At 34.3% G+C, this 26,001-nt stretch overlaps 5 protein-coding genes across 8 annotated transcripts in view; 2 read left to right on the top strand and 3 right to left on the bottom strand.

The window, feature by feature from the left end:
* ndst1a (N-deacetylase/N-sulfotransferase (heparan glucosaminyl) 1a) overlaps positions 1-3,128 on the bottom strand; it is a 36,351-nt gene extending 33,223 nt beyond the window's left edge. Inside the window, exon 1 of the mRNA XM_039663086.2 lies at positions 2,904-3,128. The gene's annotated coding sequence lies outside the window, so the exon portion shown is untranslated. The remainder of the gene's footprint in view (positions 1-2,903) is intronic.
* Positions 3,129-6,231: 3,103 nt separating this feature from the next.
* Positions 6,232-11,675, top strand: cd74a (CD74 molecule, major histocompatibility complex, class II invariant chain a). Its single transcript, XM_039663007.2, has 8 exons — positions 6,232-6,483; positions 7,925-8,094; positions 8,210-8,322; positions 8,419-8,470; positions 9,590-9,685; positions 9,761-9,958; positions 11,155-11,172; positions 11,282-11,675. Exons 1-8 carry the CDS (start codon positions 6,407-6,409, stop codon positions 11,284-11,286), a joined length of 729 nt encoding a protein of 242 aa, XP_039518941.2. The 5' UTR covers positions 6,232-6,406; the 3' UTR covers positions 11,287-11,675.
* A 3,150-nt stretch (positions 11,676-14,825) lies between these two features.
* Positions 14,826-18,398, top strand: LOC120473220 (uncharacterized). 4 transcript variants are annotated; one of them, XM_089135069.1, is made up of 6 exons: positions 14,826-14,892; positions 14,989-15,088; positions 15,310-15,425; positions 16,253-16,360; positions 16,439-16,642; positions 18,080-18,398. In XM_089135069.1, the coding sequence occupies exons 1-6, from the start codon at positions 14,881-14,883 to the stop codon at positions 18,293-18,295; spliced, it is 756 nt and encodes a 251-aa protein (XP_088991195.1). In that variant the 5' UTR covers positions 14,826-14,880; the 3' UTR covers positions 18,296-18,398. The 4 variants fall into 4 exon arrangements, with proteins under 4 accessions (XP_088991195.1, XP_039518869.2, XP_088991194.1 ...); XM_039662935.2 differs by having other exon boundaries at positions 15,307-15,425; positions 16,439-16,612; XM_089135068.1 differs by having other exon boundaries at positions 15,307-15,425.
* A 1,777-nt stretch (positions 18,399-20,175) lies between these two features.
* On the bottom strand, positions 20,176-21,660 carry LOC120473240 (putative UDP-sugar transporter protein SLC35A4). Its single transcript, XM_089135067.1, has one exon. It carries the CDS (start codon positions 21,658-21,660, stop codon positions 20,707-20,709), a length of 954 nt encoding a protein of 317 aa, XP_088991193.1. The 3' UTR covers positions 20,176-20,706.
* On the bottom strand, positions 21,538-25,736 carry LOC120473241 (SLC35A4 upstream open reading frame protein-like). The gene is made up of 4 exons (XM_039662966.2): positions 25,153-25,736; positions 23,774-23,872; positions 22,376-22,675; positions 21,538-21,679 (listed from the first exon to the last, which is right to left on the bottom strand). The coding sequence occupies exons 1-3, from the start codon at positions 25,165-25,167 to the stop codon at positions 22,475-22,477; spliced, it is 315 nt and encodes a 104-aa protein (XP_039518900.2). The 5' UTR covers positions 25,168-25,736; the 3' UTR covers positions 21,538-21,679; positions 22,376-22,474.
* Between the last annotated feature and the right edge of the window lie 265 nt (positions 25,737-26,001).

Genomic DNA, 26,001 nt, shown 5'->3' with positions numbered 1-26,001 from the left:
AACGCAGCAGTGATTTAAAGGGTTAAAGAAGCTCACGATCTGCAGGACGATCGTAATCCTGCTTCACTGAATCTCTATCTCAAAGACATGCGATGGCAGAACACACACGGTTGTGTTATGGGCCACTTTATCAAAAAGAGGAGACAAAACAATGATGATTTACACGCAAAGTCATTCATTAAATTACCAACCCCCCAAAATTGTGCAATTAAATAAAAAATAATTTGTAGGCGTTGTGCACACTGCAGTCAGTTTAAACGGGGTTTTGAACATTTTAATTAGGGCTGTGCAAAAATTAATTGCGATTAATCGCATCCAAAATAAAAGTCTGTGTTTACATAATATATTTGTGTGTGCTGTATATAATTATTTTGTATATATAAATACCTATGCATGCATGTATATATTTAAGAACTATTTGCGCTTAAATTCTGTATATATATAAATACATAATCTATATTATATAAATATAAATATTTTATATATGAATAACACATTTTCTTAAATATATACATGAATGTGTGTGTATTTACAAAATAATTATATACAGCGTGACACAAATATATTATGTAAACACAGACTTTTATTTTGGACGCAATTAATCGCAATTATTTTTTGCACAGCCCTAATTTTAATACAAAAAAAAAAAATAGGGCTGCACAATTTATGAAAAAAAATAGCAATTTTATTTTTCTGATAAAAATTATGATTTAAAATAGAATTTAAAAAATAATTTCCAGGTCTAATGTGATTTATCATCAATATATAATTAAAATAAATAAATAAAAATGATAAATTATGAATAAATAATACAAATAAATAACTACTAAAATAATTGAATAAATTATTTTAAAAAAAAATCACTGTGAAATACACAAATCATAAAAGGAAACAGACTGTGTGTTTGAATAATTTAAAATAAAAATAAAGTTATGAAAAATTCATTTCAGTGCTCTATTTCTGTGTCAGTGATCATGTGACTCCTTGTACAGACAGTCAGATGTATCTAAGAAAAATAATACAATAATAGTAGGGCTGTGCAAAAATTAATTGCGATTAATCGCATCCATTAATCGTGTTTACATAATATATTTGTGTGTGCTGCTGTATATAATTATTTTGTATATATAAACACCTATGCATGCATGTATACAAATTATAGCCTTATTTTTATTTATTTTTTCACAATATCTGTTTTATTTCAATTAAGCCTGAATCTGATGCCACTGGAAACACAATCAATCAACTAATCAATCAGGACTTTCTAAAGCTAAAGAGCCGAATCGACAATAATCCCAAACATCAGCTCTGAAGACCACCAGAAATCAGGAAAAGACACAACAGGCGTCAGTTCAGCTAAAAATAAACTTTACGCTACACGACAGCTGTGAAGAGGATGGAGTTAATGGGTCACATGCAAACACACACACACACACACACATTAACCAGTACATCTCACAGACTCGTTGTGTATACAGAGGTGATATTTGCTGAAGCTGAAGCCAAACCCAAACCAACCGCTCGACCTAACCATCAAGAATTTGAGTATGGTTATGGTAATTGGTTACTCATACCTGCTGATATGATCAGATTAAAGGGTTAGTTCACCCAAAAAATGTAAATTATGTCATTATTTACTCATGTCAATCCAAACCAGTAAGACTTTTGTTCACCTTCAGAACACAAATGAAGATATTTCTGATGAAATCTGAGAGCTTTCTGTCCCTCCATTGAACTTTCAAGGCCCAGAAAGGTAGTAAAAACATTGTCAAATTAGTCAATGTGATTACAGTAGTTCAACCGTAATGTTATGAAGCGATTTTGTGCACAACCCCCTAAAATAACAACTTTATTCAACAATCGCTTCGGATCCAAGTCATTCTCCCACACTGTTGAAGTAGTGCAAACAGTGCAGCGCTTCTGGGATCTATGTCAGAACGCAGGCTCACTATTGGCTGACGCTGGTCATGTGTGTGATCCTGGCCAATAGCGAGCCAGCGTTCTGACGCTTTTGCGCTCTCGTCGCTTCATAATTTTACTGTTGACTATTTTAATGATATTTTGACTACCTTTCTGGGCCTTGCAAGTTGCAATGACGTTGCTGTCAATGGAGGGACTGATAGCTATTAGATTTCATCAAAAATATCTTTATTTGTCTTCCAAAGATGAACGAAAGTCTCACGAGTTTTGACAGAATATGACAGAATTTTAATTTTTGGATGAACTAACCCTTTAAAATTATTTAATTATAATTCAAGAGTCTTTCAAGCTGAGTGGAGCTAAACATCCTCACAACGAATTTTATAAAGTGTGTACTTTTCTTCAAAGACTCTCCCCTCGCAAGTATGAAGAAAGCTGTGGACGATGCACTTTTATACCAGAAGCCTTACTAATGACATGAAACTATGTCACATGGGTTTGATTTATGACTGTTTGATTTATGACTGAACAGACTAGATTCAATACACACACACACACACAAAAACATGATCACATGATTAGTTTTTCTTTAATGTGATTGTCCACTGAATCTACTGTAACCACATTTCACACACAGTTCAATTAACCCTAAAAAGGTATTTACCCATAATGTGATGAGTTATTCAATCAGGACTGTTTGAAGACACATGAATGTAGGCTACAGAACTAGGGTAAAACATCAACATCAAGATTTACCAAATACATCACAAATACAGAAAGGGGCCACAAAGTATTGTTTGGGTTACACAAACATCTGAGGGGAACTGACTTCATACATCCATTAAAAATCACCAAACTACAAAACAACATAACAACGGGTGCGGTGTGAACCCATCACTGGTACAGTAGTGTGTCTAATGCACAGATTGTCTTTATATAAGGCCGTTGTTTAGTGTCAGAATATGCAGCAGATTTTCTCTCACCTGATTCACACACAGCAGAAGAAGAAGCGTTGCTGAACGCGTCCGAGTGTCGCTCCTTCACCGCTCGCCCGGAGAGACGCTCGTCCTGTGACGCTGTTCTCACGGTGTTCCGGTAAATTCGGCTGTCCGGTGACTCCGGTTCTCCTCCGGTCCGGACCGCGTCTCGAGCTCAGAGAGACACCAGCTGACTGAAACACATGTGCGCTGAACTGACGCCTTACAAGCATTCGGCTATATAGAGGGCGACAAACACACACATTTACGGCAAACATACACATACATGGGTTATAGAGCGACGACTGGCGGTCAGAGTGCGATAATACAATCTGGTGCCAAACTAGAGCTTATGGTCCTCCAGTCAGGCCAAATACAGACTGGGGAACTCATATTAATGTTAAAAAACCTCAGAAAATGAAAATTTCATGTCAGGGGACCTTTAAGCCAAAATGGGGGTCAACCTTGAACAAATTGCAACAGAAGCAAACTCAACTGATTTCGTGTCCTCAATATGTCCTGAGTAAGGAAATAAAAAATCCCCGAAGAATCCCATTAGGGGAACGTTTAGAAAAAAAAATATATATATATATCCCATTCATTCGCCTATTCATTCTTTTTCTCATGTGAAAAGGGTCAACATTTTAACCTTTAGATAGCCCATCATCATGAAAATCACTGAGTTGATTACTTACATCAAGACAAACAAAAAAATGTATTACAAGTTGTTTTTTTTATTGTTTGTTAACATGGACAAACGGTGCATAATATAATTACATAGCTCATTTGCATAAACACCCAACATGTTACCAATGCAGACCACACGTGACGGCCAGAACATAACAAAAAAAAATTGAATATGAAATAGCTAATTAACAGTGGATTTGGCTATATGGTAGAATGTATCTACATTAATATAAACTTAATTAGGCTCTAAAAGAGTAGGATAATTTTTACAGTTAATATTTATCAGGGTCAATTTGATATGTTGACAAATTGGGGGAGCTTGAACTTGGTCACAGTGAAAACCTGCCACTAATTCTGGGGGGAGTTAGTGGGGTTTGATTCTGTCCATCTTCTTCGTGCAACCTATAAAGCTATAGCCAAAGAAGTTATTTGTTTTTGTCAGTGTAATATTGGAACTGAGAGATCCGACATCGAGGAAGAACAGAACAGGAAGCGGCGAGGGAAAGTTCGGGTCGGTGATGATGTCATTGTCTGAGATGAACAGGATCTGTCGAGGCCTTCATTAATCCGGATTTAGTATTAATACTAATACTAACACACTATTAACATTTTAATTAACAAGAATCTTTGATGAACAATTTAGTAGGGTTAACTTGAATGTGGTTCACTAATCAATGATCCTCCCAGAGTACTATTTAAATATAACTTATGAGTTCAGCGATTTTAGGTCAATTAATGATTATGTTAAAACACAACCAACACCATCAGATCACCTTTCTATTTGTTAATCTGGCTGTTAAAATTCACATACAGAAGCCAAACAAAATCTGTTAATGAATTAAAGGTCAAGAGCTCAGCTAAACCAAACACTGATCACCATGATGGTGACTTAAAATTTACAGTTCTCTCCTTCAGAGATTCTACCTGTACATCAGGTGTCTTAAATAATGCTCAATCATCACTCAATTATTCACTTAATTATCTCATTAACTTTAACACTGCTTAAGTGTTCGTTTAACACTGTTCAATGAGTGTGTGTGAATTATATATACTGTTTTTATTTATATGGATTGCATTTACTGAATGAGCACTGTGCCACTGTTCGTCCGACTGTTACTGTATTTTTGATTCTAAATTGTTTTAATTATTTACTGTATTTTATTTTTATTATTATGAATTTTTTTTATTCTAAACTGTTTTAATTATTCTGATTTCTTTTGATTATTTTAATTTCTTCCATGTAAAGCACTTTGAATTGCCATTGTGTATGAAATGTGCTATATAAATAAACTTGCTTTGCCATGCCTTGCCTTACCTATATATATATATATATATATATATATATGATTATATATAATTCACACTTCTCAGTGTTAATTTAACATTGGGGATTTTGCTGTATCAAGATTGTGTACTTAAGGTTATGGCATGTACTGTACACATGAAGTACACTTAAGCACAATCTTGATACACTTAATTTTATGTAGCTTATCCCTGTGTAATATTATGTACATTGAATGTAATTAAGAAGCTACTGCATGTATATAAGCTGTAAAGTAAAAGGTTAATTCAGATGGATAAGGTATGTACGTAGATGTGTAGGCTGTTCTATGACTTAGTTAATTACATTTTGCAAAAAATTATTATGCAAAAAATGTGTGCATTTTAAGAGTATGTGAATATCGATAATTTGATTTATGTGTCAGCCTTCATGTGCTCTGCTTAATTATCCTCAAACTGAGATTTGACTCAACTGTGTTTGGAAATCTCATCATTTGATTATGTACAGATTACCTAAAAATGACCGTCAGTGATTATTTTTACAGCAACAAAAAATCATTTAATAGTGTTATTTTTGCTTAAACACCATTTAAGACACAACACAACATGGCTTCCACAACAACACAACACATTTCTGATAAATCAGATTTGAAGATACTCCCTGATTTCACTTCACGTTTGTAATTCTACTTGGAAAGGATGGTGGAGTTTTGCGGACTTGATTCTTTATTTCTCAGTTCTGTGTTTTAGAAATATATTTCTGCAAAAGGAGAGTTGTATGTCATAATGTTTAGTTCTGCAGTGACCAATCAGAGGAACTGGACACAGGAATCAGTTGTATCTCGGCAGAACCTGCAGTAATTCACTCACATTCGACGATGTTTATGTGTTTATTTCACCATAATGTTTCCTTTATAGCCCCCCAGAGACTGTTATAAAACTTTATAATAACTTGCATTGCTTCGCCTATAACACTTGACTCATGCAGTTTACATTTAATGTATGCAAGGCCTAATATAAGTTGAAATGACTTAGTTATACTTAAAGACTTAAGGCAACTTTTTAAAAGTGTATATATATTAATATGAATTTCAAAAATAATATAGTAATAACATTATATATGCTATAATTAATGCATTTAATCTAATAATATTTACAGTGATTTAACAGAATTATTAGAAATTGTCATAATCCCTCTCTGAAATATTTGATAATTTTTCTCCAAAATATGTAAATGGAATATTTATGTTCATATTGTGTTGCTTTGTTTTTATCAAGCACTTTCTCATGGCCTTATATTAGTTGAAGTTTCAGTCTCTCCATCAACTAATGACGCTGCTCTCATCAGCCAATCACATTTCAGATGTGAAGATGCCCGAAGCAGGTTCAGGTTCACATCTGTAGAATAAGGGGCTTTCCGCCACAGACATCCTGAAAAGCGGGTTTCGGATGTGCATAAAACCTTCTGGAAGACACAAAGACTTTCATTCGGAATAAACACACACGCTCACTCACTCACACACACTAGACACAGCAGAGTGATGGAAGATCATCAGAACGATGCGCTGATTCAGCGCGTGCCGAGCCAAGAGACCGTCCTGAGCCGCGGACCAACACGGTGATGTTTATGTATTTGTTTGTGGGACATAATCAAATAAGTTGTTATGTTCAGTAGGCTATATTATTAAATTAGTGCATGATAACAATTATAATATGAGGGTAAATGTTAAAGAATGCATGCTTTGATGCTCCGTTGAACTTTTTCTTGCATGCAAAACTCCTGTAGCTTTTTGTATGTGTATTAATTAGGCTTATTAATGACAATGTAGGCTAATGTATCAGTAAAAAAATAATAATTCCGTGGCTCAGAAGGTTGACTACGCAACAAGTATAAACTCATTTCGATACATATCTTACTTAAGTGATTTAGCCTACTTTAAAATTCCCCAAAACAGAGGCGAAATCAGAAAGATGGGAACACAACTCTGCCTCGCTACCCGTGACGTCACGCGCGCTGCCTTTATTGATTGGTTGTTTACATAATGGAAAAGTTTTATAAAAATCAGCTGTTGAGACAATAACATGTACATTTAAATATTTTATTTTTTAATGGAATTTTATGAATGTTTACTCTGTATTTTAGGAACTGTATTGTTTTAATTTTAATTGTTTAGTAGCCTACATTTAAAAAATATCAAATACATTTTTTTTTTAATTATATTCTTTATAGTCTCAATTAAATTTATATGACGCTGTGAATCTAAATGTAATTGACTAATTGATTGAAACAAGATTGTTTTTTAATAGCTCATAAAATACCCAAACAAATCATATTACATAATATCATAATCATGTCAAATTCATTTAAATTTTAATTAGCAGTTTTAGCAGTAGTTTGGACATTTTATTTATAGGCATATATATATATATATATATATATATATATATATATATATATTAATTTGTTCATATGTATATTAGTTTTTTTTACAACTAGTTTCAGTTTTAGTTATTTTTTCAGGAAGTACTAAAAAAAATAAATAAACAACACTGCCATTCCAACTTAAATTAATGGATTTTAATTAACGTTACTTATTTCAAGCAACTAAAATATTATGTTTTTATGGTTTTAATTTTAGTTCTGATTAACTAAAGCATCACTGTTGTTTATTCTCCGTCGTCTTGTTTAATAGATTTACATGTAATGTGAGTTACAAAAGAGGATTATTTCAAATTAAATGAAATGTACATTCACTGTTGTTCATTCGCAGTCGTCCTGAATTTTACTTTTAGTTTATTTTTAACCTTAAATGAAATAATCCAAAAATAGAAGCAGGATTTGTTTCTCCCTATTCAAATGAAATCACCCACAAACAAAATTCCCAGGATCTCAAACTATTCAAAATAGTAGCGTGAATCATAGAAAGATTCCCTTTTACTTGAAGGGGAACACACTTTTGTCAGAAAGACGATGGTGTTATTACAGATAAACACCCACAGCAGTGACTGCCAGTGTGTGGAAACTCCCCTAATGTGTGTGTGTGTGTGTGTGTCTGCAGGAACCCCAATGGAAAGGCCCTGAAGGTGGCCGGACTGACGGTCCTGGCCTGTCTCCTGCTGGCTGGACAGGCGCTGACCGCTTACATGGTCTGGGGTCAGAAGGAACACATCAGTGCCCTGACCAGCGGCCAGGAGAAGCTGAAGACGGAGCTGACCCGAAAGATATCAGGTATATCGCTTTATAGCTATTCATTTACAGAAATACAATAAATGCCAGTTCTCATTAAATAAAGGGCTCACACTTTTCTAAAATATTTGTTTAAATGGCATCTTTGGTCTGTCAGCTGGTGCTCCCAAAGCCATGCACCTTCCCATGAACAGCATGGCCCTGCTGAAGGACTTCTCTGAGGAAACGTCTGACTCGACCACTGACAAGAAGAAGAGCTCTCCGCTCCTGGTGAGGAAGAAGTGCACATGATAGTTTTTGTGGATATCGCTGCTTGGGGTTTTGCTCATTCACTTCTGAATATCTCTTTCTTATTCTTTTGTGTAGAAACTGCAGCCAGTTTTCACAAACCAGAGAGAGGGCAGCGGACAAGTGGACGGTACGGTCACCGACATACAGAACATACGAGAGAAATTAAAAAATAATAGGAAAAATGAATGTAAAGTAATGTAATATAATACATTATTTATGTATGTTAATATATCATAAACTAATATAATAATCGTAATGTGTTGGCAGCATTTTTGGTAATTGAAAATAAAAAATATTAGACTATTTTAGAACTTTCCTTCGCAACGAACTTCGTACTAATATAACGATTAGAAATATTAATATATTTTAATATTTTGAACATGAAAAAGCACATAAAACCTACGAAACTTAAACTAAATATAAAAACTATAAAAGCAAAAATATAAAAATAAAAGCTAAAATACAAGATTTGAAAAACGCCAACTTACAGAACACAAGAGATAAATAAATAACGTGAAAAATAAATGTAAAATATTACATTATTTAACATTATGAAAATATTGAAAAATATAATATATGTAACTATATATGTAAAAAAGCTGAAATAAATAAAATATACACATTGGATGGAAAAACTTGTTGCCTTTGCAACTCACTGAAATAAATATATGTTTACGTTGATGTTAAAGCTAAATAGAAATAAATAATATTCAATATTAAAATATATATTATAGTTATTTAAAATAATATTAAAAACATTAAAAAACTAAAATATATTAATTAAACTAAAAACTAAAACTAAAACACCATCAGTACAGAATAATATGAAAAATAAAAGTAATATAACATATTACACTATTTATATATTAACAAACATAAGTTCTGATCTAATCAAAAATTATATATATATATATATATATATATATATATATATTAGCATATTAGCATTTTTGGTATTTGAGCTGAAATAAAATATTAGATAAACTGACTGAAAAAATTAAAATTTAAGTTAAGTTAATGTATTAAAATTACTATAAAAATGAAATTGAATTAAAGCTAAAACAATATGAATATATTAAAATGTTTTAAAAATGACAAATGCACATAATTGACAATATTAAAAATAAATAAAAATGTTTTTTTCTTAATTTACTTGTGTAACAACGCCTGTGTCCACATTGTCAACATATGTATCACAAGCGCTAGTCCATTACTGTTGAAGTAATTCTTCATGTTCATTCACAAGGTGGTAAACTGATGGCGAAGAGGATGAACCTGCCAATGAGGAGTCTTCCTCTGCTGATGAACACAGATGAGGAGATCAAGGCCACACCTCAGTCAGGTGAGACACAGACACATTCACACACTCACACACACCTCACGCAGATCTCCACGTGACCCGTGTGTCTCTCTGCAGCCGTCGAGGTGGAGAGCAAGTGTGAGCTGGACTCTGAGCGGCATGTGAGACCCGGGTTCTTCAAGCCTGAGTGTGACGAGCAGGGCAACTATAAGCCCATGCAGTGCTGGCACAGCACCGGATACTGCTGGTGTGTGGACAAAGACGGCAAGCAGATCGAGGGCACACTCATGCGTGGGCGACCCCAGTGTGACTCAGGTGTGTGGAAATAGAAATGTTATCCTTTGAGAAACCAGTACCTAGTACAGTAAAATAATAAATATGCACTCACTCAAATACACTGTAAAAAAAAAATATTTTCATGATTTGAAATCACAACATTTTGTGTTTTGTCAAATCAACTTAGATAATTTATGTAGTTCAGATAACATAATATTTTGAGTTTCTGATGATTAGATTAATCTCCTTCATTGCATTAACTCAATTTTTCCATTTCAATGAACTTAAAATTAAGGAAACTTATTTAAAGTTATACAAACAATATTTTTTTTTATAGTGGATTATACTTTTATTTTTATAATTATTTACATATTATAGAACCAGACCGATTTGGCATTTTCCAAACTATCAGTATCGGCAGCTATGATGGCCGATAAATGAATATTTCCAAAAATAAAATAAAAACGGACAAAACGTAAAATATTTGTATCGGTATTGGCCTTCAAAATCCTTTATCTGTCGGGCTCTATTATATTATGCATTTTCTTTTTTAATTTTAGTTTGTTTTATTCATTTTGTATGTGCTTTTCTAATTTGTTATTAGTGTACACATTTCAATTTAGCTTTAATTTATTTTTATTGGTAATTTTAATACTCCAGCTTAATTATTTCAGTACATCACCAGGGCAACATTTCTAATGGTCATCAAGTTTTTCATCCAATATTTATATTTCAGATTTATTTCAAATAAAGATTTTTTTTTTTTGTTTCAGTTAACAATAACAACACTCAGGTCTCTGTTTTTTTCATTTTAGTATTATTTTATTTAATTCTCAATTGGCTTTTGATTTTACATTTTCATTTGATTTTACAAGTTTTATACATTTTGGTGTGTGCTTTTGTCATTATTCTTTTTTAACATTTTTAGAAGTTTTTCATCTTAAGATTTATATTATATTATATATATATTTATATAATATTATAATTTATATAATTATTTTATTTTAGCTTTATTTCAATCCGGAAAGCAACATTGTCTGCTAATATAATTTGCCATGAAAGAGTTGAATTAAATGCAAAGTACAGTAATACGTTCTGTGAACAAACAGTGGAACATAAACTATACGAATAGTCAATCAAAATGAATCCATTAGCCAATCACCTGTAATGTAAATGTTATTGACATCCTTCTCTCTGTCTGTGTTGTGCACTCCTCTAATGATGGTTCATCACAGTGACTGCTGCTATTTTGGGTGAGTCTCTGTGTGTGTAATTTACCGTTTTGCCCAAAACACTAATATAGTGATAATGTGTTCAAATACCAGTACTAATGTCCCTCTCTCTCCCTCTCTCTCTCTCCAGAGTAAAGGCAGAACGTCCACAACAGGACCATCTTCTCTCCAGGAATAAAGAAGAACAGTTTAAATCTTAAAACTGTCCCTATTGCATCTCCTGAGGACCAATCAACCAGTCCATTTGGACGTACTTCAATGGAAATAATTGAATAACCTTTCTACTCAAGATCTGCAATTATCTGCGTTCACAATATAGATACACATAAGTATAAGATATTTCTAAGAGATGTTAACGCTGGCCTAACCCTTATTCTAATAATATCTATAGTAAGTTTTCTGTGTGATATCATCTCTTTGTTTTAATTTTTAACCCAAGGCATGTTGTTGGAGGCGGATGAATATATCAGAGTGATTGTAAGAGTGTAAATAAAAGGCCTTAATAAACACATGCTGTTTCCAAATGTGAGTGTGTGTGTGATCTGTGAAATGGTGACGGTTTATTTATTTAAAGACTATAAAATGTATTTATTTATGCTATAAAAAAATAACAACAATAGGGTTTAAGAAAGTATATTATTTGCTACAGGAATATTTTCACACTGTAAAAAAATATTTTCAAGATTTGTTATCACAACATATTTTCTTTTGTCAAATCAACTTCATAATAATTTATTTAGTTGAGATAACTTATTATTTTGAGTTTCTGATGATTAAATTAATCTCCTTCATTGTATTAACTCACTTTTTCCAGTTCAATCAACTTAAAATTTTAAGGCAACCCAGGTTACTTACTTTAAGTTAAACCAACAATATTTTTTTTACAGTGTAGTAATCACAAAATGTTTTCTTTTGTCAAATCAACTTAAATATTTATTTAGTTCAGATAACATATTTTGATGATTAAATCATTCTCCTTCATTGTATTAACTCACTTTTTCCAGTTCAATCAACTTAAAAAAGTAAGTAACCTAAAATTTTAAGTTAAACCAACAATATTTTTTAAGTGCAGTTCTGTCTGAATGATCTCTGCATTAAAGTAGATCACATAGTGCACATAAAGCATGAAACCACAGGTTAAAATATACTCAATAATCTGAACAAACTAAATCACACATGGTAATCAAATAAGACAATACATCTTTGCAAAACACTAAAATAGCAGGAAAGGGTATATAAAGTGCCTTTTAGATCGCATATATGATGTTAAATATCAGATTAAGCAGCCTGATCTCATGAAAGTGTGCATCTATACAACGAAAGTTATTTCTCGTGTCATTTATACACCCAAAATGGTGTTTGCGTGGAATGCCTGCATATGATATGCACTTTATGGCGTGTAATATGCACACACTCCCCCCTAAACCTATCCAAGGGGTTTTCATTGTAACATGCACACAAAAAAAAAAAAACTAGGGCTGTGCAAAAATTAATTGCGATTAATCGCATCCAAAATAAAAGTGTTTATTTATTGTGTTTACATAATATATTTGTGTGTGCTGTATATAATTATTTTGTATAAATACCTATGCATGCATGTATATATTTAAGAATTATTTGCGCTTAAATTCTGTATATATATATATATATATATATATAAATACATAATCTAAATTATATAAATATAAATATTTTATATATGAATAACACATTTTCTTAAATATATACATGCATGTGTGTGTATTTATATATACAAAATAATTACAGCACACAAAAATATATTATGTAAACACAGACTTTTATTTTGGATGCGATTAACCACAATTAATTTTTGCACAGCCCTAAAAAAAACGTTTTTGGGATATAAATTTCATGAGAAATGACATTCAGGCTAGATACGCACTTTCATGAGACTGTGTTGGATTCAGATAAATCAGCATGTTGAACAATGTAATAATCATTTGAGCAACAATATGATTTCCTCAAAAATCAGCAGCACATAGAGATGTAAATGAACAATAATGTGAAAGACATAAAGCTTAGGGGTTTTTAAATATCCCGTCTGACTCCCTTCCTCTTTTAGATCATTTTCACTGAATAATAGAGATAGATAGATATAAATAGAGATATTGCCTCTGATTTGAGAACTGTGCTTGAGGATTCTCTCTTCGTGATCAGTTTATGTCCTGATGTGTGGACGCTGAAGGCTGTGTGTTGATGAAAAGACTGTCTCACTGTATGAAGAGCCTCCTTCATCAGACTGAAGAGACTGAGTCAATACCGGAGTTATGTATTCATCTCTGCTGCGTCTGTCCACGCTCCACTAGCCTGAAAACCTGATGTTGTCTGCTCACTTTATTAGTATTACTGTAATAAACCTCCCGTAACTGGGTTCTAACTGAGTTTGATATGTTACAATCTTCATATATTATAAAATATATGAAAATATAAAAATACAGCCTATTAAAAAAATAATAACTATATATGTGTGTGTATGTGTGTGTTTAAGTTGATGAACAAATACAATAAAATTGAATTAAAGCTAAATAGAAATAAAATTGAATTAAAGCTAAATTAATTATACAATAACTATAAAATTAGCTAACATAAAGATTAATTAAAATAAAAAAATAATATTTGAATAAAAATAAACGGAAAGTTGAAGACAAAACTAAATTAAAACTGAAAATATTAAATAAAAACGTGCGTAATGCTCCACACACACGTTTTTTATTTAATATTTTCAGTTAAATATAATAAATTGTTAATATATAAATATACAATATTATAAAGTATATATAATATATAATAATTATATGTAAATCAATATAGTTGCTTCCCTGACATCATTTCTTTCATTATATCTGAGGTCTTGTTGTGCGATTCAGGCGTTTTGACGGTTTTATAAGTCAGTTCTCCTGAAGTTCACATTGGTTATGTCTCTAATCACTAAACGGATACAGTTAAACTGATTTGTCGAATGATTTGCTCAGTTCAGCTGATGCTAAAACATAGATTTCTGGTTAAATCTCTCAGCCTTCCTTCTCTTTCTCAAAACAGAAATACACAGTTTCATTTCCCTGTTTAATGCAAGTAACATGATTAAAAAACAAGTTCCTTAAAATGCTGCATTTGCAAATGAGAGATGACCAAAGTGACGTGAGGAAATAAAATAAACTGAGCGGATGATTATGACTCATACAGATGAATTTAATCAGTTTTAATATACTTTTTATTGTTATTTTGAATGGTTGTGTTAAAGTTCTAGTATTCTTTTGCACATTTTGTTATTTTTAATTTAGTTTTCATATTTTTTTCTTAATTTTTCCGCTTTATAAGTAGTTATTTTAGTACATCAAGTTAAAATGAAACATGAGAAATGTTGCCTTGCCAGATATAGGTGAAATAAAGCAGGTTTAAGTTTTTGAATATCTTATTTTATTTCAGTTAATGTGTATTTTATCTGAAGTAACAATTTTTCTTTATTATAACTTTATATAATAATGGGTTATTATGCCCTGGATGCAACATTTCAACAGTCCCACACAGACACAGGTGAAAGTGAACACGGAGTAATGAATATTTCAAGAGAGTGAAACACAACCACATACAGTGTCTCTCTCTCTCTCTCTCCCTCACACACACACACACACACACACACACACACACACACACACACACACACACACAGAGAGAGAGATTCAGTTTAGAGCAGCTCAACACAAGAACATGGACACATCCGTGAGTAACAAAAGAGTAATAAGATAAATCTGCTACATAACTGCTCGTTTAGTGTGAAATAAGAGTTGATACCATGAGTGTGTGTGTATGTTGTAGGTGGCTGACGGAGGCAGAGCTGAAGGTGTGTGTGAGACAGCAAACAGTAAGACAGATCTGCAGGAGCTCCTCAGACAGGAGATGGAGATGCATATTACTGGTACGTTACATATTCATCACCATAACCATGATTAACAAGTGCTAGATTTAGTTGCTTATACAAATTTATAAATTAAGGGATTAAAGAAATAAAGTAGAAAATCAACTAGAATCTATTGTAAAGGAATACATTTGGACTATCTGCAAATCATATTTTGTATTTTAAAATATGGAGTTTATAATATAAACTGATACTGATGATTATGCTGATGGTTCCAGAAGGCAGGACCAGCATTCAGAGGAATCAAGAGAGAATGAACCGAATCAGACAACTAAAAGAGGAGATCAGATTACAGGAGACGCACAAAGAATCCGACCAATCACACGCCACTAGCATGGTGAGTGGCCAATCAGGAGAGCCTAAGTCCCGCCCCTTCGCTTCCGACTCATGGGACCTTATTTCGGAAAAAATATGAATGGTAGTCAATGGCGAGAGACAACTTATCTTTTTATTCCGTCTGAACTGTGCCCTGAATCACACATAAGATGTTTGTCAATTTAAAAGATAATTCTGAAAGTCAAAAACATCACAGTTTGTCATAAAACAGAAGAATAACATTTAGTTTTATGTGAAAATCGCTTTATGAACTACATCTCCCGGGAAGCGAAACAACGAGTGAGATCCGCTGCTCGTGTGTTTGCAGTCTGGCACAAAACACTCAGGTATGACGGCGTAACATTACGATTATAACGTAAGACTATAGAAACAATGGCAGACATTAGCCTCAGTAAAGTTAGCTTCATTCATTGAGAGAAAATGTGCGCCTGTGGGGTTTGTAGTCTTTGTAATTACGTATTTTCACAGTCTTATACCTCAACGGTTTTACATCAAACTGCATCTTTCTTTACTTTAAAATGTATCTTTTAAATTGACAAACATCATATGTGTAACTCAGGGCACAATTCAAACGAGATCAAAATATTTGTTGTCTCTCGCCATTGACTACCATGCAATATTTTTCCAAAATAAGGTCCCATGGTGGTCGACCGGAAGGGGAGGGACTTAGGCTCATGATACCTGATAACACAGTCCAGCATTCAACCAGCAGTCATTTTATCAAATACATTAACGTTAACTAATGGGACCTTAATGTAAAGTGTTACCATATTGCGCCAAAATGTATGATGTAGGCCTAATGTATGTGTGAATGTGTTTGTCTCTCAGGGGGTTCATGAGAAACTCCTGGAGCGCAGAACGAGACTGAGAGAGACTCACGAGAGACTGATCGAGGATGAACTGATGAAGATGGAGAGAGAACTACAAGAGGAGCAGGTGAGAGCACTTGAACTAGAAGATCGTTCTTAACAACGGGCCGTTCGGACCATGTGACTGTCTCTATCCCCTCGGCAGGTGAGTGGTGTAGGTGTAGAGGGGGAGATGTCGTACCTGCGCAGAGAGAGACACATCCTGGTTCTTCAGATCGAGGCGCTGCGCAGGGAGAACCAGCAAGCGTATGTGGACCTGGAGGAGCAGAACCAACACCACCAGCAGGAGGTCCATGAGCTCAGAGAGGAGAGTCTACAGGTGACAACAGCCCATTACGATTTTTTAAGGGTTAGTTCACCCAAAAATAAAAAAATGATGTCATTAATGACTCACCCTCGTGTCGTCCCAAGCACGTCAGAACTCCGTTCACCTTCAGAACACAGTTTAAGATATTTTAGATTTAGTCCGAGAGCTTTCTGTCCCTCCATAGGAAATGTATACGGTATACTCTCCGTGTCCAGAAAGAAAATAAAGACATCATCAAAGTAGTCCATGTGACATCAGTGGGTTAGTTACAATGTTTTGAAGCATCGAAAATAAATTTCAGTTAAAAAAATAACAAAAACTACGGCTTTATTCATCATTGTATTGTCTTCCGGTTCTGTTGTGGATCCGCGTTCCGTGACGCTGACGCGGCTGACGTGTGTTGGGACGACAAGAGGGTTAGTCATTAATGACATAATTTTAATTTTTGGGTGAACTAACCCTTTAATGATTGGAAAACAGTTCATTTCTGTCTTCTTCCTGTTCTGAATGCGAACACTAGGCGAGCTAATTAACGTTTCAATATCCACAAGTTTCCTACGCCCCATGAGGCCTTGCGTCAAAAGTGGGCGCGACTTCCGGTTGGAAGTAAACAAAGCGCGACTTAACATGCTTGATACTAGTTTATTCAACAGTTGACAGTCATTCAAGTTATAGCGATCCAAACTAGCTAACGATGTGGGAACACAACCTCAACCGAATTCAAGAGGATGAAATAACAGTACCTTTACCCTCCGCAGTGTATTATAATAACATTATTAATAATCAATACTCATCAAGGCATGGTGACAGACAGTTGTGTGAGCTGACAAACAATTAAAATAAAAAATACACACTTAGTTATTGTGCTTTGGAGTTTATTCAAAATTATAAATGAATGTGCTACTTGAATACATTAACTGGCACATTTGGTATTCTGTCAACACAGGCTTTGATCCTGAGTTTAGGTGTGACATCAGTAGCGAACAGCCAATCACATGCTGAGAGAGTTTATAGAATATTAAGAATTTAAACAAATGTACACAGGAAGATTCGACGTCTTTTGGGAGGTGATGGAAACTACTGTCGTTCGCAGGATCAGAGACGGGCTCTGGCAGGATCACTTCGTTTTCAGCTTGTGTTCAAAACAATCACGTTTAAGCCACTGAACTAGTTTAATCCGGTTATACATACAATCGCGAACAGCACATGTTGTCCCTGAGCTCCGTAACGACATCTCTTATAAAGATTTGCGTCTTTAAATAGTAAAATAATTCTCCGAAAAACAGCTAGCCTCTTTGCTAACTAACACACAAAATACCATTGGAATGCTACTTCCGCCGCGTCACCGGAAGTTTCACCCACTTTATTTTTTACAGGAGCGCCCCTCGGAAACTTGTGGATAGTGCCCAAGTTAAATAGCAACATTTCCCATGTGAATACTGCCATCTAGTGCCAGGCCTGTGTTCTGCACGCGTTCAGGTGTTCAGGGCGTTTCGGGAGGTCCTGGAGGAGCAGAGGAGGACGTCCGAGAGCAGGTACAGGGCTCTTCTCATAGACACCATCCAGGACGCCGTTCACCTGTCCGCACAAAACCTGCAGCTCCAGGAGGAAGTTCAGCAGCTCCGGAAAACTCAGACCCCCCCCTCAATGACACCGCTGATACAACAGGGTTTCCCAACAAGTAACTGTAAATGATCGTATCAAGCTTTTTTTAGAGATTATAAACGGAAATCATTTCAAAATGATTGACTCAACACTGAACTGAATAATGACACAAATAAATGACTTTTTCGTTTGAGTTTGTCTCATTTTTGATGACGTTTGCATCATTGATTCTGTTATTTACCTCTTTGAAGCTGCTTTGAAACAATCTGAATTGTATAAAGCTCTAATAAAGGGGGCATGACATGACATTTTCAACTTAATGTCCATGGAGGGCTTCAGTGAGTAAACTGTTAAACTAATGTCAAGCAGAATCTAGTGAAATCATGAGATATCGATGAAAACTTTACAGTATAAATTCAGTTAACTAGAGATTACATATAATTTGGTTGAGGAAAAAAACTTAAATAAGATAACATAAAGGGCAGAGCTCAAAATGGCTATCCACTAAACTTTTATTTGTCTCAAGTTCAAACACAAGGTCAGGAAATTATAAAAATGTAAGTAAATGCATACTTAAAACGCAATTGCTGTCTCTTTGGTGAGCTTCTTCACTGTGGAAACTAGTTGTGCTTTGGAGTTGAGGAGAATATTGCAGAATGACTTCCTAGGGAAAGTTGTTATCTAGGAATGATTAGATGTTATTTTTCAATAAGACGCTTCTGCCCAAAGATCAAGTCCATCAAGGTCATGTTTTGTCCTGGTCAGACTCCACATTTGAACCTTATAGTGAATATTTGGTCTCACATTAAACTCAAACAAACTGCAAGTCATTTTTCAACGACTAATAAACTGTTTGAAGACATTAACATTGAGTTAAAAACACTGACTCTTCTTCCTGTAAAACACTGTCTGCCAGTTTAGACATTTAAAGAAAACAGATGGGAATTAAGGCAATACTACTTTATCTACGGAACTACTAAACTACTTTAAAAATGTGTAAAAATGTGACACGACTATTTGGGGATTATTCAATTCGACATTAATGTTACTGTTTAGACATAAAGTACCATTAATACATGCAGTTTGTACCATTAATACTATTTATGTCACTACTCTGTTCCACTTTGTAAATGTAACCAACGCCAACCCTACTTAAGTTTTCATGGATTCCCGACTGAATTGAGTATAAGGAAGAAATGGATTAAAACTTTAAAATAAAACAAGGTAGCACGTTTGTTTGCAGCCGGCACTTTAGTGAATCAGACTAATTTACCAGGGTAGTCCTTCATCAGTTTGCCAGCGAGATCGGTGATTCAACGGAAGTGGCAGTGCACAAAGATCACAGAATCCGGAAGTCCTGCGTATCAGCGTGATAATCGAGATAATCCCCTATTTCCAACACGATTTACTAGTAATTTAACGATTAAGTTATTAAGTAATTATGCATTATTTCAATTCAGAAAGTGTTTAATTATATCAGGCACAATCCAATATTATTTTTTACCTTAACAACTTGAAATTAGCCTTTATTTTCCTGCCGAAAGCGTCTGGCTCGATCCAATCGCAGCCGCTATTTTGAAAATCTGAAAAATCACCTCTTTACTGCCTGCAGTACAGTGAAATTCAACAAGATGGCAGAATACACGTATCAAAATGGATACAACAGGTTTTCAAAGAAAGTATAGCTCTCACTGATTCAATATATGTCCTAGAAACTTGTGCGGTTTTAAAGGGTTATTGCTAAACTACTTTATCTTTTTAGTTTGTGCAATTGTTGCTCATTTCATTGACCAGTGATTTGTGATTAAAATGGTTAAAACCATTTTATCCATTTTGGCTTGGCTGTTTTTTTTTTTTGCCCAGTATGTATTTTGCTAAATGAAAATATATTACAAACCATTAGCTATGTTACCAAGTCCATATACATTTATTTGCATAAATCAGTAAATATGAGCGCTGGACAATTCGTATTCATTTCAACACATTTAATCAAAATAAATACTGACAGATGCACATAAATAAAAACAGCAAATCCGCACACATTCAGTCCTCATGAGATGATGTCCATTCACAGTAAGATGCACTTCTAGATTGAGGACAATGGCAACAGAGATATTTTAGGGCACATGCTGAGAAAATAATAATAATAATGATAATAATAATAATAATAAACAGAAGAGGGAAATTAAATGATTAGAGCTGTGGTTCATGCATAAAGACCGATAAAAAAGCAAATGCAATGAAGTCTTTTGTGGTTGTCCTCAGTGGCGTACACCCTATTATTAGTTTTTTTACAAAACGCACAAGATATTAATGAAACATTAAAAACAAAAATGTGGGTGAAGTGTTATTCTCAGATATGCGGTCAACTTAATAAAATTACATATCTCCCCCCAAAAAAAAAAAAAAATATATATATATATATATATTTCAACAATTTGCTTTAGTATACTGACAATGTAAAGGCCATTTATTTAATTTAGCTGTTGGTGTCGTCCGCTCTACCTGTAATACAGGTACACAGCCCATCCAATCAGCACAACAGGAAACAGGAAGTAAGGTGTGAGCTGTATTCCCAGAAGCCCCCAAGACAACACACCATTTACCAGCATAGAAGAAGATATGACGAAAAGCCGCGTGATTCCCGTTCCGTGTTTCATGATGACGGACATAAGGAGCCCGTTAGCGACCTGTCCCGCGATAATGAGCCAAACGAGAGGGGAGAATCCCTCCAAAAAGCCCCGCCGCCCGCCGCCGGACACATGTGACGCCAGATTGATGGCCACGCCGAAGACGTACAGAAACAAATTCTGGAGACTCAAAGGCAGCCGTTGGGTTTTCAGCACCCGCTCGGTGTAGACGGCGGCCAATCCTGAGATAAAACAGTACACAAGCACCAACAGCAAACCCCAGGATGTAATATGAAGCCTGCTGGCGGATTGGTCCTCCTCTGATGGCTCCCGATCTAAACCGGAGTAGCTGTGAGAGACGCCGGCGCCCACGAGCATCCCGAGAGCGAACCACTGCCCGCGCCGGAGACGCTTCCCCAGGCAGGACGTGTAAAGGAGAGCGGTGGACACGATCTTCAGGTTACTGAGCACTTGGAAGGAGCTGGGGTCCATGTAGGCTTGCATGAACACCACCAGGTTGTTGTTGAAAGCGTAAAGCACGGCAGGAACGGCGTACGGCGTCACCGTCGTCACAGACACTGACGCTTTGAGGGCGGAAAGATTCCCAGATGCCAACAGGGAGGCGAATGAGACCAGAAGCTTGGCCAACTCGATCAGAACCACACATGACGACGGGCTGAAGGGAACCTGACCGTCCACTTTGGTGAGCGAGATGAGGGGAGCGTGGGAACCGTAAATAAGAACCAGGAGAAGCAGGAGGAGGACCCAGCGTCTTCTGAGAGGAGGTTCTGCTTCAGGAGATCCGACATTATCTACCGCAATCATGCTTTTGAAAGTACAAACCCTACAAAAAAAGGGAAAAAAAGCACTAGGACGAGCTTGATTGTTGAACAGCAAAGTATGAAATAAAATGGACATGATGTTAGGGCTGCACGACTTGGGGAAAAACGTTTTCCTGCTAAAAATGTGATTTTAAAAAAAACGTGCTTGCTGTACTTGTTTGTAGGACTGCACAGTTTGACCAAATATTTATAAGGCGATATAATTATAAAATAATAATAATTACTAAATCAAAATATTAAACAAGAAATGTTACTATTGTAACATCTAAAAAAAATAGTTTTTAAAAAACATTACAGTACAAGTAGAAAAATAAATTACTCACATTTTTGATGATTATTATTAAAAAAAACTATTAGGTAAGTAATTAAGAATTTAGGAAAGATACTTTTTTTTTTACAGTACAACTATAAAAATAAGAAAAAAAATGTCAAATTACAATCCTAATATTTATGGCTGTCTTCATTTCTTAATTTTCAAACGTTAAAGCATCGAAAAACTAACCATAAAGCTTCTCGTTTGCTCTTTTAACTGTGAATCGTGTGTGTGTAAATAAACACAATGCTGCGCTTCACTCTGAAACACGCAGAGCATCCTTTTATTTTGTTAAATCACAGCCTTTGCGCTTTTATAAGCCATATCGTGCAGCCGCACATGATGCCCATTACAGTCTTCTTTATAAATCCGAATCCACACTCACATAAAGACCCCAAAACACAGTTTTTTCTAAATCAAGTGTTGTGGATGAGGGAAGGAGGGAAGTGCCGTTAAATGACATGCTCTCCTCTTCAGTCCACTTCTAATCACGGGGTCCTTTCTTCAGAGAGTTCAGGAAGTCTCGTACGGTCTGCTCAATGTTGGGCACCTGATAGTTCTGGACGGCGTAGATTCCCGTCAGCGTTCCCAAAGCGACTCCTAAGATGGCAGACGAACGCATTTTGGAAACCACGTACCCAGCCAGGAATCCTTTCAGGAAAGGAGAGTCTAATAATGAGCCACCCTGAGAAACACACACAGGACAGACGGTGTCAGCTGCTGCCTGGAAGTGTGCAGTCATTGAGCTGTCAGTATTACAGCATTTAAAGAGCAACATCTATATTACATACAATCTTTGCTTACCAGCCCACTTTTAACCAGAAGGACAGGGGTTTCAAACGGAGATGTTTGGTAATATAGTGTCTTTTCTAATTTTTTTGCAAAATTCACTAAAGGCCCAAATTTATGTAGGGCCTACAACATATTATTCGTAAAAAAAAAAAAAAATCATTCACTCAAATAATTTAGATTTTTAATTTTTTAATAAATTAAATTTGAAATTTGCTTTTTGAAAATGAAACTGGTCAAAAATCATGGCATTAATTAAAATAATTTAAAATAAAAAAAATATTTCTGAAAAAAAAATCTAAAGAAAAAGATGTGCTATAAAAAATGTTTGTTTGTTTTTTTTGGGGGGGGGGGGGGATTATGTTAATTTGTTTCATAATAATATTATTTTAATATTTTAAAATTATTTAATTTTGTTGTCATAATAATATTAGATTTAATATTTTCCTCACACAATATAAATGGGTTTTTTTATACATAAAAATATTCAGATTTATATTTATCAAATATAATTTTTTTTTATTGCGCTAAGATATAATTAAGTATAATAGGGATGCAATATACATATATATATATATATATATATATATATATATATATATATATATATATATATCAGCATATTTGCATACACACAATCTTTTTCTATGACTCTTTGTCTAATGTTTTAATAAATAATTTAATTTGAATAATGTTACATGAATTTAATTTAGTGTGAGCATTTTCTGTTTAAGAACAGGCAAAACCGTATCAATTTAAATGGTAAATGGTAAATGGACTGCATTTATATAGCGCCTTCATAGACCTAATGGCCACCAAAGCGCTTTACATTTGCCTCACATTCACCCATTCATACACTCATTCCTACACCGACGTATAATTTATAATATCAACATATTTATTATCGGCTAAAGCAAAACCAATAAACAGCACAGAACCAAAGTTTGTGTACGTGTTCCTCAGTATGTCAGGACGGGGTCTGGTTCTGTGGTACCTGTGGGATTCCAGCTTGAACCTCATTCTCCACCTTCTTCTGGATCTCCTCCAGTTGGTCTTTGAGCAGAGCCAGATCCTTCAGTCGGGTCACTGGATCCTGAAAGGGACCCGACACACATCAGATCACATGAGACCACTGACACATCCAGATCAATGCATTAAAACACAATGCTGTTAGAGTAATACGCCCTAAGAAGCCGTGGCGTCATTTACTGTACAGTGAAATTCACTGGTAATCACGGCTTCACATGGCTTACTGCTTTCATAACACCGTTATTCCTGCAAGGTTTCATAAAATAAACAACACAGACACCAAAATGTAATGTTATTGATAAAAATAATATTATTCTTCCAGCAAGCAATGTAGTTCAGAAGCAAGATGTTTGCAAAGCAACACACGGTAATGCAGTCACAAGTGTGTGTTTGTCTATCCATTTAAAATGGCTTTGAACACAGCTCAACCAATCGGAATCAAGGACTGGAACAATCCATTTTATAATTACGTTTCACTTTCAATCTGTTTAATGAGATCTTATTTTTAATTAACTTTCAGAAAACAAGCAAAGACTCTTAACATCAATAATCAATACACAATAGAGGAGGATACATATAACAGATCTTCTATTGTGTTTAGGGGTCCTTAGCATTAAAAAGTTTGAAAACATGTGAACTATTAATATAATAGAGGTAATTAGATAAGGAAAGGAAATAGGTAATTAAAGCTAATTAGGTAAAGAGTTTTTATATTTATTTTATATGAATATGAAATTATATCAGTGGCCATTTTTGTGTCATAATTAACGTATTAATTTTAATTAAAATACAAAAATAATTACATTTGTTTGAATTTCTTATTCAAACATACTTTTTATCTATGGCAGGTTTAAAATCGAATAGTTGTATTTCCTTATATTATCATTTGACTTCAATAATGTTATACGAATGCAATTTAGTGCATGTATTTTCTGTTTAAGAACAGTAATAGACAGACAGTAAGTTATAGACTTATAATATCAACATATTTATTGATATTGTAAATCACACAAATTACACAATATACATTTCTTGTTATTTCTAGTAATTGCTTTTAATCAGATCTTATATATACATTTCTTGTTATTTCTAGTAATTGATTTTAATCAGATCTTATAAGTGTGATGCTTTTCTTTCTATGACAGCCGTCAAATGAGAGTTCAGAAAAGCAGCAGTGACTTTACATTACTCCAATAAAGCGTCCCAACAGCTCTAATAAACAAACAGCAGGTGGAATTGATAGCACAATACTTAAATATAAGCCATACACCAGATTTGTTTCTATCTGAAACATTAATTCATTATTAAAAAAGCGTTTATTTTAGACAGACCGTTGTTTCTCACCTTGTCTTCCGCCATACTGCAGAAATGACGATCGATTCAATGTGCACTCGACTCTCTGCCCTGAATTAATGACGACTCGCTCGAACACAACTAACGTTACTCACGCTGTTTTATTTGAAGTACAATGGCTTGAAATAACAAATATCACATTTTAAAAGCATATTTTCGACTAAATTTTTATTACTATCATTACTCGGGTGCAAATAATTGTCCAGACCGATCTGAGGTAAACGGCAATGTCACGTGCTACCTGTTACTTTCCTCATCGCTGTTCATGATTGACCAAACACTGACGTTCTTTATTACTTTATCAGTTTTGTGTTATCAAGGTTGTAGGGGTTGATTTCTATTTGCATTGGAAAGGCTTTAATTATTAATTTAAGCCATTAATATTATTTTTGATGACAAAAACATCCTGAGATTTGAATACGGCTAAACGGATTATTCGACTCCCTGAGCAACAGTGTCGCCTGAAAAATAAATATTATTAATTGATCTATAAATTAAACTCTTATTCTTTTACCTCATATCTTTCTTATTTACCTTTTTCTGTCGTTAAGAAATTATTAAATTACCCATCTCCCCCTCCTCTCTCTCTCTCTCTCTCTCTCTCTCTCTCTCTCTCTCTCTCTGTTGACAATTTCAGTTGTGTATTATAATGTCACCTCTGTATTTTTGCATGAATAAAAAAAGGTTGAGAGAACAAATACATGTTAAATGTATTTTTTACAGCATGTTATGAAAAAATAGTCATCAGTTTTCTGTAAATAAAATATATAAACTGTCAAAAAAACGTTAACTCCTGGGAAACAGATATGTCACTATATAGTTTACATACATACAACATAC

The sequence above is a fragment of the Pimephales promelas genome, chromosome 9, assembly GCF_988280905.1.
Source record: "Pimephales promelas chromosome 9, fPimPro1.hap1.1, whole genome shotgun sequence".
NCBI classification, from domain to species: Eukaryota; Metazoa; Chordata; class Actinopteri; order Cypriniformes; family Leuciscidae; genus Pimephales; species Pimephales promelas.
Note: the sequence above shows the minus strand (reverse complement) of the source record. Positions and strands in the feature narration are given on the sequence as shown.

Bases quoted from the DNA above. Each gene is read 5' to 3' on its own strand.
- cd74a (XM_039663007.2), top strand. From the start codon at position 6,407: ATGGAAGATCATCAGAACGATGCGCTGATTCAGCGCGTGCCGAGCCAA. The intron at 6,484-7,924 runs GTGATGTTTATG...GTGTGTCTGCAG, and splicing joins CTGAGCCGCGGACCAACACG to GAACCCCAATGGAAAGGCCC. The intron at 8,471-9,589 runs GTACGGTCACCG...TTCATTCACAAG, and splicing joins GGGCAGCGGACAAGTGGACG to GTGGTAAACTGATGGCGAAG.
- LOC120473220 (XM_089135068.1), top strand. The intron at 15,426-16,252 runs GTGAGTGGCCAA...TTTGTCTCTCAG, and splicing joins AATCACACGCCACTAGCATG to GGGGTTCATGAGAAACTCCT. The intron at 16,643-18,079 runs GTTAGTTCACCC...GCACGCGTTCAG, and splicing joins CCCATTACGATTTTTTAAGG to GTGTTCAGGGCGTTTCGGGA.
- LOC120473240 (XM_089135067.1), bottom strand. From the start codon at position 21,660: ATGATTGCGGTAGATAATGTCGGATCTCCTGAAGCAGAACCTCCTCTC.
- LOC120473241 (XM_039662966.2), bottom strand. The intron at 22,676-23,773 runs GTACCACAGAAC...TGTGTTTCTCAG, and splicing joins TTCAAGCTGGAATCCCACAG to GGTGGCTCATTATTAGACTC.